The following is a 15,134-nucleotide window of genomic DNA, read 5'->3' on the forward strand; positions in this document are numbered from 1 at the left end:
GAGGGAAGTTCCTTAAAAATTACAGCGCAAAAATCGAAATTGCTTGGAAATAATAGCGCATAAATCGAAATTATATTTTGCATAGCTAGACAGCGTAATTTTACAATTTTAAACGAATAAATTATATTTTGCATAGTTATGTTCATCCCTAAGTCGTTTAAAATTGCAAAATTACGCTATCTAGTTATGCAAAATATATCTTCGATTTATACGCTACTATTTCCAACCAATTTCGATTTTTGCGCTGTAATTTTTAAGGAACTTCCCTCTTGGAGCAAACAGTAATATTCGTATCTAAGTCATTAAGAATTGTGAAAATATATACTTTAACTGTGCAAAGTATATTTTTTTATTTATACGCTATGAATTCACATAGATATTCTGAATTATTCAATTAAATAATTAATTGATTTATAATTTTAACGGCTCTGTATATCGTAGCAGAATACATATTTTTATGGGAAAAAAGAAAGAAATATTATATTTCCATTTTTAACGCGGAAATATAGTAAATTGCAGATGAAATGGACAAATATATGTAAATTGATACATTTTGATTGAATTTTGTACACATTGCCGTTCGGTATAAATTTTTTTTATTCTGGCAACACTGAAGAAAATTAAAAGGTTTCACATTAAGATTTTCAACGTACACGACACAAAAGACCGTTATTGATTGTCGATTCACGAACGCGGCGACTGGCGGGCGAGAAAAGCGAATTACCTACTCTTTGCTCTTGCTGGCGAGGTCCGGGGAAGAAAGGTTTCCCAGGTACTTAGGACTAGCTATAACACCACAGACACATTGCACGTCCGGCGCACCGGTGCACCGCAGCCGTTTTCGTTTTAATTCAAGTGGCACGGCTGGCATTAGCACTCCGTGGAAAAAGGCAGGAACCCGCTGCGCCTGGTGGTATGCAACGGCCGTTCGTCTCGTACACGTGTGCAACGGGCTGACAGTATAACTGCGATCCGCGGTGAAGTCGACGACGTGCATGGACCCTGTGCGTGTGTCCAGAAAAATATTGTCCGCGTTGTGGAAGGCACGTGACGGACGAGACAGGACTGCTTTTAGCTACGTATCGTTCGGTTTTGTTCACAGTTCTATTTGATCGAGTGATCCTGCATCGTGACGTTGTACTTGTATTTCTCCCTGACAATTCTCTCTGCTCGAGATTATTCTGAAAACAGCATCGGGTGTGTGAGAAAGTTTGAATAAGTAAATTAAAAGGCAAAAATTAAATTTCTCTTTTGGATAATAATTATTTATTATTGTATCATTAGAGGAATCAGTAGTTTTAGAAAGGAGAGATGTTACTTTAATATGTAAGTTTACATGATGATTTAATTAAACAAATTTAGATAATAGATATAATAGCCTTTATATTATTATATAGATATTAATTTTATGGAGATATGTATATAATATATATCTAGAAAATCAAAGGAAAATTCTAAGAAAATATATATGTAAATTAAATAAAACTTTTTGGAAAAAAAATTAGTATTAACTAAATTTATAGAATTATTTTCCGTGGAAAGTATCATAATTTTATTTTTAATTCGTAGGATATAAGAATATCATATTCTCTTATAGTTGAATTTTTTAAGGTTTACCGTAACAAAGTGGAAGAAAGTCACTCCATATATAATTCATAATGTAAAAGTTATTATAAAAGGTTTTAAAGAGCTTTAAAAGCTCGCTAGATTGCCAAGTTATAATCGGTGAAAAAAGTTTGCAAGATTTTAATCTCATTCGCCTTCGTAATGCATTTTATTTCGCGGAAAAAACTCACATATGCATATTACATGTATTTTAAAAACAAGTAAATAGGGAAAACATTCTCTCGTAAATATTTCAATATTTTATCTCCGGATCAAATATGCTCAGGATTATATTATAAATCACGCATTAAACAGAGATATGAGATATCATCATAAAAAATACCGTTTTTGTATAAAATGTTTTTAAATTTTGATATATATGTAGTAGATTAAATTACAGATAAAAAATTATATATAGATAAATGATATCTCTATCATTTTTAATAACCTATTTTCAGAATTTTGATATGGAATTTCTGTCTTTTTCTCAAAGAATTATATTCTTGATACATTTCCAAAAATCTTCTGATGCGTGATTAATAAATATAGAAAATAGACATTTAAAGAATATTTACTTTGCGTTTTTGTTAGAAATTGATTATTCTTCTTTTTATTGCAGTATAAAAGAATCAATTCTTTAAAAAATTTCAGAAAAATGAATGGTAATAAATTAAAAATCAGTTAAAATGATTTTCTGATATGTTATAAAATGGAATTATTTTTTATCAAATCTCTTCAATCGGGATCGGTTTGAGCTTCAATATTTTTCGATAAAACTCTCGAAACGTTATCGAGAAATGTTAAGAAAATATTTGCTTTTAGAAAAAAATCTTTCACAGAAATTTTCAAGTTTTTAAAATTCTCTCTGCAGTTTTCTTCTTCAGGAATATAGAATAAGCAAGTGGAATAAAAAAAGAAATAACAAAGTACATAGAATGTGAGAGTAAGGAAAATCAAAGTAATTTTCTGAGTCTTTGATATTAAAATGGAACTTTGTCTTGTTGCAGAAGTCGAGGAGCGCTTCAGCGGGAAGGCGCGCGGCGGTAAATTAGCGCGTCGTGCGCGCTCCTTCAAGGAGGACTTTCTGGAAAAGCTCTCCCACATGCGTTCTCCTGGTAGCGGCAGCGGCGGCGGTGGTGGAGGCAGCGGGGCGGCCACGAGGGCCGCCTCGCCCTCGTCACCGCGTACGCCGCGGGACAAGAACGCCCCGGGCTCCAACGACTCCGGCACCGCTCTGGATAAGAATCCCCTGCGCGACTTGCACATCCACGTACGGCAGGTGCAGCTAGCGTTGCTTCACTTTCGGGATGTCGTATCCAAGAAGAAGCTCGAGATGCTGCCCGGGAACGGCACGATTGTCCTTGATACCGTTACCACGATACACAACGCGTTAAAATCTTATCTGCTCTACGAGAACAGGTGATTATTAAAATAGCTTCATTATCTAATAGTTGTTTTATAGGAGATTATAGAAGAAGTATTAGAACAATTTTTTAAAAGTCACTTTTATTATTTTTTACTTAGTTTATTTATTCTGTTTACTTTATTAAACAATATATTGTGTTTAATTAATGGAGGATTTTGTAACTTTATAGCGAAAAAGAAGTATCTAGATTTAAATTGTAGTATAAGAAAGAATTGATTAATCACGTTTTCTCGATCCTCTATCCTGGCACTTACAGCTCCACATTGGGATCTGCCACGAATCAAGTGTACCAAGCGTTAGCGCAATTGCTGAAACTCTGCGACGATGTGCTGCTGCATGGTGATCAATCTTCCGCTTTGGACACCGAAAACGTGACGCACGTTATTGGACTGGTCGAGGAAGCAGTGAAAAATCTAGTAGCTCTGGCGCATGAGAAAATCGCTAATAAGCAGAAACCCCCGTCTGCTACAAATAATAATAGGTAATTTTATAGTAATATTAAATTTTAGTACAATATATTTCGAAATAGCGAAAAAGAATCGTCATCAAAATAAAAATAGTATATTTTAGAAGTAAATATAATATATGTACGAATTAATACATTGATAATAGAGCTGGGGATTTAATGGGAACAATATAGGAAGTAACATCTAATTATAACATTAATGATGATATGAAACCTTAATATGCTTGATGTATGGAAAGTTATATGTGATTAATTATTAATTATTATTTAATATGAAATGCTTTCACGAATATTATAAAGTGTACATTAATGATGAAATTGGATTTCCTGAATAATCTTTGATATTTCATATGAAGATGATTGAAGGATAAATTATGAATGAAATCGATACAAAATTTGCTCAAAATCCAATATAACGTTCATTATAAATTATAGAACTTCCGGATATGGGTCGGAACTAACACAAAGAAATTCTCTACCGGATATACCGTTGACACCAAGAGAACGGCAGATCTTAGAACAAACGGCAGCAAGTAGTAGCTTGGTTCGCAGCTCGCATAGTTCCGAGTCGATTTTACGGGATTCTAGTCCACCCCCGAAACCTCCTTTACCTGACAGGTAATATTTGTTTCGTTATAAAATGGAGAATAATAAATTACTTGTCATTGGAAGTTGAACGTAGACACGCTCGATCCCTTGTAGAACAAATGTATGTTTGTCGGAGGAAAACAGCTCTTCTGGTACACCTCCTCCGTTACCGCCGAAGAGAAGAACGAGAACTCAACAGCTCCTCGACGAATCAGAGGGTCTTCTGGCATCTAGTCTCGATAGGGTATCCCTCCGAAGTCGATCTCCAGAGGATTCGTCATCTCTTCTGAGCGCATCGGCCGGTAGTTTGGATTCGGCTCTGAATCATTCCCGAGACGAAGATGAGATTCGAGCTATAATGGGACCAAATGACGAATCTTTGAATGACAGTATGGACCTAAGTCTCATGGCTACTATTCAAGGTAATGTTCAAACAATTTATATTCAAATGTTTATTTGTAGTGGTATCATTCGAATGTTCTACATTGAAACTTTATTTTTAATAATATTGCTTAAATATAATTGTTAAAAAATTTTTATGCATGTAATATAATAATAAAGTTATATTGTGTTATATTACATAACATAAAGCGTTTTTTAATGCATACGATATTATCGAGTTTCGCAATTAGACATTAATTTTTTTGGATAATATTTGAAACGGTACTATGAAAGAATGGTCGTAAATACATTGCCATATGCGTAAAATGAATAGTCCATGGTCGACGCTTACTCAGCATATTAGTTTGTCATTCTACTTACCTTGGTTTCTGTGTCAGTTTACAATCGAACGTTCGTTCGAGCTATACAAATAAATTACTACTATTTGTGATTAGAATTAAGTATTTTATTTTAAAAAATCGCGATTATTATGGATCCAAGATTCCCTCGCGCTTTAAATACCCTAGTCATTAATAAGCGGTTGAAGTTTATAACGTTAAGTATAAACTGTGAAGGTATTTTAGAAGTTTTACATAATATTGGATACATAGCGTACTAATGAAATAATTAATTTTTATGCTATTTTTATAAAGTAAAAACTATTATTAGTACTTCTTGGGAAGAATGTGTGTATTATTATTATTATCTATTTTTTAAATATTAAACTGAGTTCGTGTTTGTGTGTTTATTTTTTATATTTGTCATGATGATATTAGATTGCAGGTTTTCTGCAGAGTAACGTATATTCTGTATTCTTGTAGGCATGCAAGTTAATGGTACATCAAACTGTAATTGCTGGGATGGTTCTGAAACTAATATACCAAGTACTATGTTGCTAGGTCAACAAACACCTCAAGAAATGCTTAATCCATTTACTGGTGTGTAAATTTTTTACTATTAGAAATAATATATTTTATTATGAGAATAAATAATTTACTTATGTGAGAGAGAGAGAGAGAGAGAGAGAAGATCGATTAATCAGTAATATTGGTCAATTAATAATTAAAATTACATACGTGTTGCAATAACAAGCTAAGAAAAATTTATTCCAGTAACATAAATTAACAGAACATTTAAAATTATTTATTGTTTTTGTTGTTGAGTTACATAACTTTTTTATTTACTCAAGTATTTCCAATTATTTACAAACATTGAAAAAGGAAAAAAAATGCGATGCTAAAATTACGCAAGAATTCTGAAAATAGTTAGTGGAACAAGTTGCGTAGGTAGCATCAACCTTCCAGCCGCGTGAATAAACAGTATCGTATAGATTTTCACCCAAAGCACAGCGAAATCAAGCGAAAGCATTCTTTTTTTTTCATTCATCGTAGTGGTAGCATAGATATTTTGTGAAATGTCACGTAGATCTAATTTTAGTTGGAAAAATGTTAAAATGTTTTTTCGTAAGAAAATTTGACAACTTTTGTGAATTTATTTATGATGTTTTTTTGCTTTAGATTCTGAATAAGCTTGGTTTCAAATTAATTTTGTTTTAGGTATAGAAGGAAAGATGGAGCGATTGTCTACACAAACGCAGGAATCAGGCTTTGTTTCTATGCATTCTCAACGAAGTTCATCTCAAAGTTATACCACCGCGTCCAGCTTGACATCCAAGAGATCGTCGCAGCAGAGCAGCATTAGTTATAATTCTCAATCGTTTAATGCACAGCAACAGTCGTTTTCTCAGACCAAATTATCATCGGACAGTAACGGCTCTATTTTTACACAGAAGACGATGAGTAGTTCCAAAAGTACTATTAGCACGACTAACGTGTCTGGAAATGGGGACCCAGCTTTATTAGAAAAACTGGTAAATGTGGGTGTTGTTATGTTTTATGTTTCTGTTTTATTTTTATTTACTTTTATGTGCTCTAATTTTTTAATAATTTAATCATTTGATGTATCTATGATATATACAGGAAATGGAATCGATAGTTACATCCGATTCTAACGGAGCGCCTCCAGCATTGCCAGAGAAGCGATCCAAGCGAAGAAAAGAACGACAGCCGTCACAGTATGATAATGTACCAGAAAATGAGCATTTATCCACATGTACTTTGCATACAAGTAACGGAGATAGTCTGGATACCAACAAACCACCTCCTCTGCCTTTAAAGAAGCGGCATAGTAAGTAATCTTTTTATTAATTATTAATATCAGTAATGAGACAAAAGACATCAGCAGAATACTTAATAACATTGATAATTGATGCTTTATTTTTTCACTGTCAATTTTAAGATACACGAATTTTGAAAAATATTGCATTAATAAATACTCGCGAGCTAGTGTAATAATTTTGCATAATAATTATAATCTTTACGTTTAATTAATACAATCTATCAACACGCAAGTAATACCAAATAAAATAATATATTAGACATTCCAAATTATCTTTTGGTAGTAGGTTAAAACTGATGCAATGTTTTGTATCCCCTAGTGTTCCAATCAGTGGCATATTCTGGTAAGTGGGATCCTGCCCACATAATTCAACTACCCCTTCAGCAAATATTTTCACGCTAAGTTAATATCCTATGTTTCACATATTTACATTCCAGGCTTCTCTTGCGGCATGTTTACTGTTCTATTTTTATTAATTATTATATTTCTTTTCATCCTTAATATTTTTAAAATATAATATTGTTTGATATTGAGCTTGAATTTTTATTGATAATTGCAGCTTATTCTTGGCTTATTTTTAATTTAATATAATAGATATAATAATGCGGAAGTTTTTGCTATGATGCTAAATATTATACTAATTAAAAAATATATTTTTTGATTGGTATAATCTATAATATCATATACATCAATATATTGTATACACATATTACACACACATAATGATTAATACCATTAATACTATCTATTTATTTTATATTTGTGCAATCTATTTGCACATTTGGTCTATTAAGATTTCATATTATACATTAAAAACTATATTTTTATTAAAAACTACATTTTTATTATGTAATTTAAGGACAGATACCAATACATTTTTAATATTTAAAATGTGAAAAATTTTGCGAGTTTTATACAATTCATTAACACAGATGAATGAAAGGCAGTTCTGGCGAGTTTATGTAGGCGTCGTGTTCTTTTTCTAATTACTTTGACCTCTCTCACTAATAGTCAGTTAATAGTTACACTTCATCAGCTGTTGAACAGACTTAAAGTTTAGTTTTCTTTCTTACGTTAAGACAAACGGACTTAAAATTAAAGAACGCAGTGAATACTAAAGTATAAGAACTGTGTGTTAATGTGAAGCCTTCTTAATTTGTATACTTTTAATTAAATCTGCAATTACTAGAGCACTTGTTTCTATCGTGCAATAACACAAATTGAGTGTAATAAGTGGATATAATATCTATAGCCATACGTAAAATGTTGTTTAAAAGATTTCACTTTCATTCCAGTGAGTTTCTCATTTTTACACATTGCTTATCGAAATAATAATTACACAAGATTTGTTTGTGCATCAGTGTTTTCATGCAATCCATATATATACCACGTGTTTTAATATTTTATTGCAGTACACATCTCGTGCTTGCATTTATCGATTGTATTATACGCCATTTTAAAAAAGCCGTTTTTTATAGAATAATTTATAATAACAATAGTTATTTTTTAAATAAAATTTACGTTAATTTATTTACTTGCACGTATTTCAGTTATGGCGTACATGGAGATGTTCGGGAACTGCTCCCATAGTAATAATGATTTCATCTCTGGTCTTGGTACCCGTCATTCTGTAGCAGCTTACAATTCCATGCAAGCAGAATGGCAACAACACGAGATGTCTCTTACTACAACCCAATCGTGTTCCTTCATGACGCACACCGTGACTGCTCTACACGATAACTCAAGGTATTATTCTATAAGTTATATCGTTTTTGTTATCGTTATTTACTTTTTCTATAAAGATACTTTAGCACATATTGTTAAAGAAAATAGAATCATCATGAGGTCGTATTTTATCTAGCCTTTCTGTAACTACGACGCCGAGCTTAGTAGAGACAACAAATAATTCTAGTCTGCCTCCGGCATTACCACCAAAGAGATCTCGTTCCATTAAATCAAACATTACACCTCCACCAATATCACCAAAACCAACCATTAGCATGCAGAGTATTCATAATTTGGATCCTCTTGTGACGTCAACACCTCTAAAAACGGAGGAGCCAATACATGAAAAGAAAGATCTTACACCTTCCACTCCAGTAAAATTGGTAAACATTAATGTAATAATTTTACTATTGCGTTATTATTATGGAATTATAATTGTATAATAGTTATTAAGTATTATTATAATTGTAATGATTTTATTTCAGAATAATAATGTTATTATGGATACAGTATTATCATCGTCCAGACCTGCTAGTAATGCACTTTCTTCCATATCAGTTGATGAAAATACTCTTGAGCTAAGAGATATTGATCAAGATGATAGCATTTTAGATGAATTAGATATTAACAAATACTTAGTATTAAAAAAACCAGATGAAGAAGGTCCAGATATACGTGGTGGACATCCGGATGCATTATTAATCCACGCGACAAAAGCAAATAAACATGGTATATACATTTTCTTAATTCATTAAACTTAAGATATATGAAGCTTAAAATTTTTATGAGTAATTTGATTTTATTAAAATAAAAATATAATTTTAAAAAAATATGCTTTATTATATTATTTATTTATCTTTTCATGCTGCATAGATGAAAAAGAATCAGGTAATTGATGAAATATTTAAAGTACGATATTGCATATAAAAACGATAAATATAATAAAAATTATAGATAAAGGTGGATGAATTCAATTTTAATAAAGACAATGCACTTTTTGCAGATTTCCTGTATCAAGAAGCGTTTTTAACGACGTACAGAACTTTCATACAACCATTAGAATTAATTCGTAAACTACATAGACGTCATCAACGTTTTTCATGTTCTCCAGATGTTGTTAAACAAAGAGCCGCACGTGAAGCATTTTCTTTACTTGTTAGAGTCGTAAGTGATTTAACGTAAGTAGAGACTCTGTTATCTATATTAATTACGCGCTCATATTCTTATAAAGTTTGATTGCGATTTATAATATAACTATTTACAGAATATCTGATCTTGATGACATTCTTCTGCAAACTTTAATGGAATTTGTACAGCAATTAGTGTGCAGCGGAGATCTCACTATGGCCAAAGCGTTGCGAGTTAAAATTTTAGAGAAGCACACTATGAAGCAATTACAAGCAGCACAACCAATTCTCTCGTCTCTAAGTGTTACAACGAAACAAGCTTCCCTATTAGATTTTAAAAGCGAACAAATTGCGGAACAAATGACACTACTTGATGCCGATTTGTTTATGAAAATAGAAATTCCGGAAGTGTTAATTTGGGCGCAAGAACAGAACGAAGAGAGAAGTCCGAATCTTACAAGATTTACTGAACATTTTAATAAAATGTCATACTGGGCACGATCTAGAATATTAGAACATCGATTAGAAAATGAAGCGAAGGATAGGGAAAAATATGTTGTAAAATTCATTAAAATAATGAAGCATCTTAGGAAAATTAATAATTTTAACAGCTATCTCGCATTATTATCTGCATTAGATAGTGCACCTATTAGGAGACTTGAATGGCAAAAGCACATTACGGAAGGTCTCAAGGAATATTGTGCTCTTATTGATAGCTCTAGCAGCTTCCGAGCTTATAGACAAGCTCTAGCAGAAACACAACCGCCATGTATTCCTTACATGTAAGAGTATAAATATTTGTTGTTGCTCAAAAAATATGAAAAATTTCATTTATCAAAAATGTATGTTTCTCTTGTTTTAGCGGACTTGTTTTGCAAGATCTTACATTTGTGCATATTGGAAATAGTGATTTATTACCAGATGGCACTATAAATTTCTCCAAGAGATGGCAACAATTTAATATTGTTGAAAATATGAAAAGATTTAAGAAAGGGTAAGTGTTTGCACCACAAATCATTAATAAATCTTAATGTTATAAGTATTACTATAAATGTGATTATTCTTTTACAGCACGTACTCTTTCAAGAAACACGAACGCATTATGACGTTTTTCAACAACTTCAGTGATTTCCTCTGTGAGGAGGCGATGTGGCAAATTTCCGAGAGCATCAAGCCACGTGGTGGCAAGAAAGCACAGCCGCAAAACTAGAATATACCTAACCCTTTCACTGCCTGCGTCTCGAAAGGTTGAAACGGTGAATTAGGAAGTTTATATTTATGTAGGTATATACTTTTTGCGGAAAAAAATAAACAAGAAAAATTCTAGAACGCTCTAAGAGCGGTGAAAGGGTTAGCGAGTCTATCCCTATCCCATTCGACAGCCTCTGTGAGGTTGTCTTATATATTATTAAATCACGTGAAAATTTTAGTACGCAAAACTGTAAACTCCATATTTAGCACATTCAATATGACATAATGCGTTATTTAAAGTAATTACACTTGCGAGCATCAATCAGAAATTAAAACGCCAAAACTCGGATTGACTAGAGAAAATTTCGATACGTAAGTAAACTTGATATTTAACCCAGTGCATTTTAAACAATCTTTCCGTTTGCTACAAATCAACATAACGTATTTACTATGAGGATATGCAATCTATACTTAACTACAAGCTGTAACGATGTTTATCATAATGTTAATGAAAGAAACCCCGATCTTCAGCTATTCTAGATATATTTTATTTATTTGCCTTTGCTAGCGAATTGTATAAAGTAGTACGTGTTCTTTTTTTTTCTTTTTAATTTATTTAGATGTATGTGAATGTCCATTTCTAGCTTTATGTAGGTAAGCGAGTTTTTGAGCGTCAACAGAACACTGTTGATTACACAAGGATGAACACCAATTACGTTGATTAATGTAGGGCCATTGTAGTCTCGTGTTTGCGCTCTAGTACGCGCGTATCGGGACACATGGTACGACTGAGTGCAACTGTTACATATACTATTGTATATGATGATAGAGAAAACATTTTTTTGTTGGCAACTTGTTAATAGGTCTCCAAGCTTTCAGCTTTAAATCACATGACTTACTTACAATTAGCGATTAGGTGAATTAAATATGAACTAAATAACAAAAAATAAATTAAATACGAATTTGATTTAATTCAATATCTTATCATAGTTATATAGATAGTTCTCTTAAAAAGTCCCAGTGTGATCTCTTCAAAATTGTGAACATTAATTTTTATTTATACATTCCGTAGATCAAAGGGAAGAATCGAATTCATTTTTTTGCTGTTGAAAATATGCTGTATTTTTTTGTATTTTGTTGCTTCTTTTAATATTTAACAGATATTGATACAGCTTTTACTCGTAGATATAATGGTATGAGAAATTTTGCCATATAATAATTTAGCAGTTTGCATGTGTCGTCTTAAAGATTGAATCAAGTGAATGAATCCGCCTTTTTGTCCTTTTCAGTTTATTATTTGGCAAAATTATACTTTATATTTTTTTTTGTAAAATAGTAAACGCATCACATACATACACACACACACCACAGTTATAATTTATTGATTCTCAATCTTCATCTTTGATGTGCATATGCACATGTATAATATCAAGATTTGTAATTGTTAGTGATACCTACAGCAACAAAAAAGGCCTAAACATTTAGTTAACAATTGATGTTCTAGTACGGGTAATAACAATCCAGACAAATTAATTGCCAGGATAAATACGCGAAATTTTAAAAAGTAGTTCTAAAGCTGCCATATATATATGTAAAGAGTTAGTATCAATAGATTGAATTCTACAAAGCAAACTTTTATTCACAATTTAGATAAAAGATAAAATTTAATCTCTTTATTCTCAACAATTGATTACATTTATTTGATATTTATGACAACTGCGTATGAGAAAGAAAAATTCCTGATTAAAAATTAATGTGATAAAATTGGCTAATATGCAGTGTAAGCGAAATTGTATATAAAATTTTGTTTATTTATGTCACTTATTGGCAACGTAAAATGATTGTTTGTAGAATCTTTTGGAGAAATAATTAGCTACACGCATGATATGTAATACGTATGTAGCAGCGATAGTATATATAATATATATTAGTATTACTTACTACATAAATCGTAAATGTTTAGTTCACATCGTGCGTGAGTGAATGCAAGTGTACGTCTTATGATTTTGTCCACTCTAGCTAAAATCAAATGATTTACTCGAGGTAGGAAGTAAACAGAGATCTATTAACGTTGTAAATAATTTAATTGTACACATAATTGAATTTTCGCGCGAGTATTTACTATTATATCGATAATTGTAAATGTACAGTTCATTGTGTTGAACTAGTTTACTGTAGGTAATCTAAGTTGATCGAGAATCATTGTGATGTCACGTTAGGTTCGCAAGTAGCGCACATGCATAATTTTTTTTATATTGTCCTTATTCAGTTACGAGTTAAATGGCAAGCGAGGCATGCAGTCAACTTGTATTTTATCTATTTTTTTTTCAATCTTTGTTAGATTATTTTCTTGAGGCAGCTATATTTTTACATATAGGCTTTTAATGACATCTTTACCTTCCGGTGTTGATATACAACTGATGTTTATATATTTTGTACGATATTTTTGGAAATTCTGGCGATAGTCGAAAGGCCTTCCTAAGACTATTGTACGTATCGAAACTGTATCATAATTTCTACAATCGCGCGAAAATTTTGTTAGACTATTGGCAGAATTTCCCCTTTACTATATTACATACGAATATATATATATAAAGTAAATATATAATTTTAAGTACTGTATTACCAAAATACGAGTGAGATGATCCATTAAATGTGCAACGAAGAAATTAGACTCGATTTATCAATTTAGATAGGCCAATTAAGCTGCTTCGCGAGTATAGGAAATTGAATTGCCAAGAAGAACGGAGGAACAATTACTGCAATTGCTTTCTTCTCGCGCTCGATACACGACTATAAACTAGAATAGGCGAGTAACGTGGCTGTATCTTCTTTTTCTATCGTTTGCTAAATGTTTTTAGCTTCGGGGGAACAGTCTGTAACGGAAATGGACTCTAAAGAGCAATCGCTGTTAACTTTAAAGTTACGAATACGTGTAATTTATTGCATATACTCGGACTCTAAGGCGAGGTTTATTTATAAACTCTCGAGGATTCAATCGTAAAATATTTATTGCATTGTGTATATATATGTATGTGTTGTTAATCTAGTCTAACAATACGAAACGAACCGCGTTGTCAATATCTCAACGTACATTTCAGCGTTTAAAGTTCTAAAGAAAAAAAACAAAGGTTTTTCCACGTCGGAAAACGGGCTTGCGTCGGAATTGTTTGGCCCTCCCTCCCGTTGCGTGTTGGGCTTCCCTTTTTCTTTTCGACCGGGCGTGTATTTTGCGCGCGGCTCGAAACTCTGATGGAATCGAATCAAATAACTCTCGCCGAACAAATGGATTAACGTTTTTCTGCGTGTATCGTCGAAGTGGAAGGTAATAAAACGAGGAACCCACGCAAACCGTCGCGGGCAAAGAGCGCGGAATCCGTACTCTTTGAACGATGTCCCGCGTCGTTTTCGGCCGGTCTTCGTCCGTAGCGAATACCGAATAAGTAAACTGAAATAAGTAATAATCGCTATCGATGTGTTTTACCAAGTCCTTCGTCGAAAGATTACATGTATGTAACTTTGCACTCGCGTAGATCTCACGGTAAATATTTAGGAAATATCACGCATACATAGAAGTACGTATTGACGCTTTTCATTGATTTATGTTTTGTATTTATTGCGCAGCGATAAAGATGACATATCCGTAAAACGCTACTTATAGAACGGTAATTATTAGAGAAAGAAGAAGAAAGTGAGTAAGATGTGTGTATTAAAATAGTGTCTATAATAATACAACTTCAATGGTCCAGAAATTGATTCAATTGCTTATATCGTGTAATTGTAAACACGATAACGATCGTAACATAAATTTTTTGTTATATATACATATATATATTTATACAGGATGTTTTAGAAATAAATCGCCTTTAGCATATTTTAGCTTATTATAAGAATGAAAAAAATCATATAAACATGAATTGAGAAACGCTTCCTGTCCAAATTATGTTTTTTATTTATAGCAGAATTTTTTGATAATAATTATACCAATCGGATTGGTAAATGAGGATCATTGCATGATTCGCACGTTATAAATTCTTGCCGGTTTAAATTCTTTGGATTTTTATTTATAAGAACATTTTAAAACTCGATGCTCTTGTTACTCTCTCTGCAGTGGAAATTCTCAAAAATTATATCGTTTCGCGTTTGATAAAATAAAAAATTTTTTAATATTTTGAATGATAGTACATAAGATGTATATATTATTGCGAAAGAAAGATGTTCTAACAATCTCTGACAATTTTTACGATAAACAACAAGTATTTATAATTTGGAAAGCAGAGAAGGCAATAGGAAATCACTCTGATTATTATTTCCCAGGATCTCGCTGTGAACAGGGAAATTTAAAATAAAAGGGTCCTTAAATCCAGCTCTTCTTTGATGGACAAGTCGGAACAATTTTCTTGATCGTCAATGTCAGGGAGACTTAAAATGACAGTGAAGAAAAATT

At 32.1% G+C, this 15,134-nt stretch overlaps 1 protein-coding gene across 11 annotated transcripts in view; it reads left to right on the forward strand.

The window, feature by feature from the left end:
• The window catches only part of C3G (C3G guanyl-nucleotide exchange factor), a 77,732-nt gene extending 66,124 nt beyond the window's left edge, over positions 1–11,608 (forward strand). For 3 of the 11 annotated variants that reach the window (XM_018517113.1, XM_018517105.1, XM_018517114.1), the window contains 16 exons: positions 2,613–3,024; positions 3,288–3,512; positions 3,933–4,115; positions 4,200–4,507; positions 5,288–5,404; positions 6,023–6,342; positions 6,446–6,653; positions 6,964–6,987; positions 8,195–8,390; positions 8,506–8,764; positions 8,855–9,098; positions 9,243–9,257; positions 9,373–9,547; positions 9,634–10,278; positions 10,359–10,490; positions 10,568–11,608. In XM_018517113.1, coding sequence (XP_018372615.1) covers positions 2,613–3,024; positions 3,288–3,512; positions 3,933–4,115; positions 4,200–4,507; positions 5,288–5,404; positions 6,023–6,342; positions 6,446–6,653; positions 6,964–6,987; positions 8,195–8,390; positions 8,506–8,764; positions 8,855–9,098; positions 9,243–9,257; positions 9,373–9,547; positions 9,634–10,278; positions 10,359–10,490; positions 10,568–10,706 — 3,602 coding nt within the window. In that variant the 3' untranslated portion in view covers positions 10,707–11,608. The remainder of the gene's footprint in view (positions 1–2,612; positions 3,025–3,287; positions 3,513–3,932; positions 4,116–4,199; positions 4,508–5,287; positions 5,405–6,022; positions 6,343–6,445; positions 6,654–6,963; positions 6,988–8,194; positions 8,391–8,505; positions 8,765–8,854; positions 9,099–9,242; positions 9,258–9,372; positions 9,548–9,633; positions 10,279–10,358; positions 10,491–10,567) is intronic. The other 8 variants (XM_018517107.1, XM_018517106.1, XM_018517110.1 and 5 more) reach the window with 8 other exon arrangements.
• Positions 11,609–15,134: the final 3,526 nt, after the last annotated feature.

Source organism: Trachymyrmex cornetzi, unplaced genomic scaffold, assembly GCF_001594075.2.
Source record: "Trachymyrmex cornetzi isolate Tcor2-1 unplaced genomic scaffold, Tcor1.1 scaffold67, whole genome shotgun sequence".
Taxonomy (NCBI): domain Eukaryota; kingdom Metazoa; phylum Arthropoda; class Insecta; order Hymenoptera; family Formicidae; genus Trachymyrmex; species Trachymyrmex cornetzi.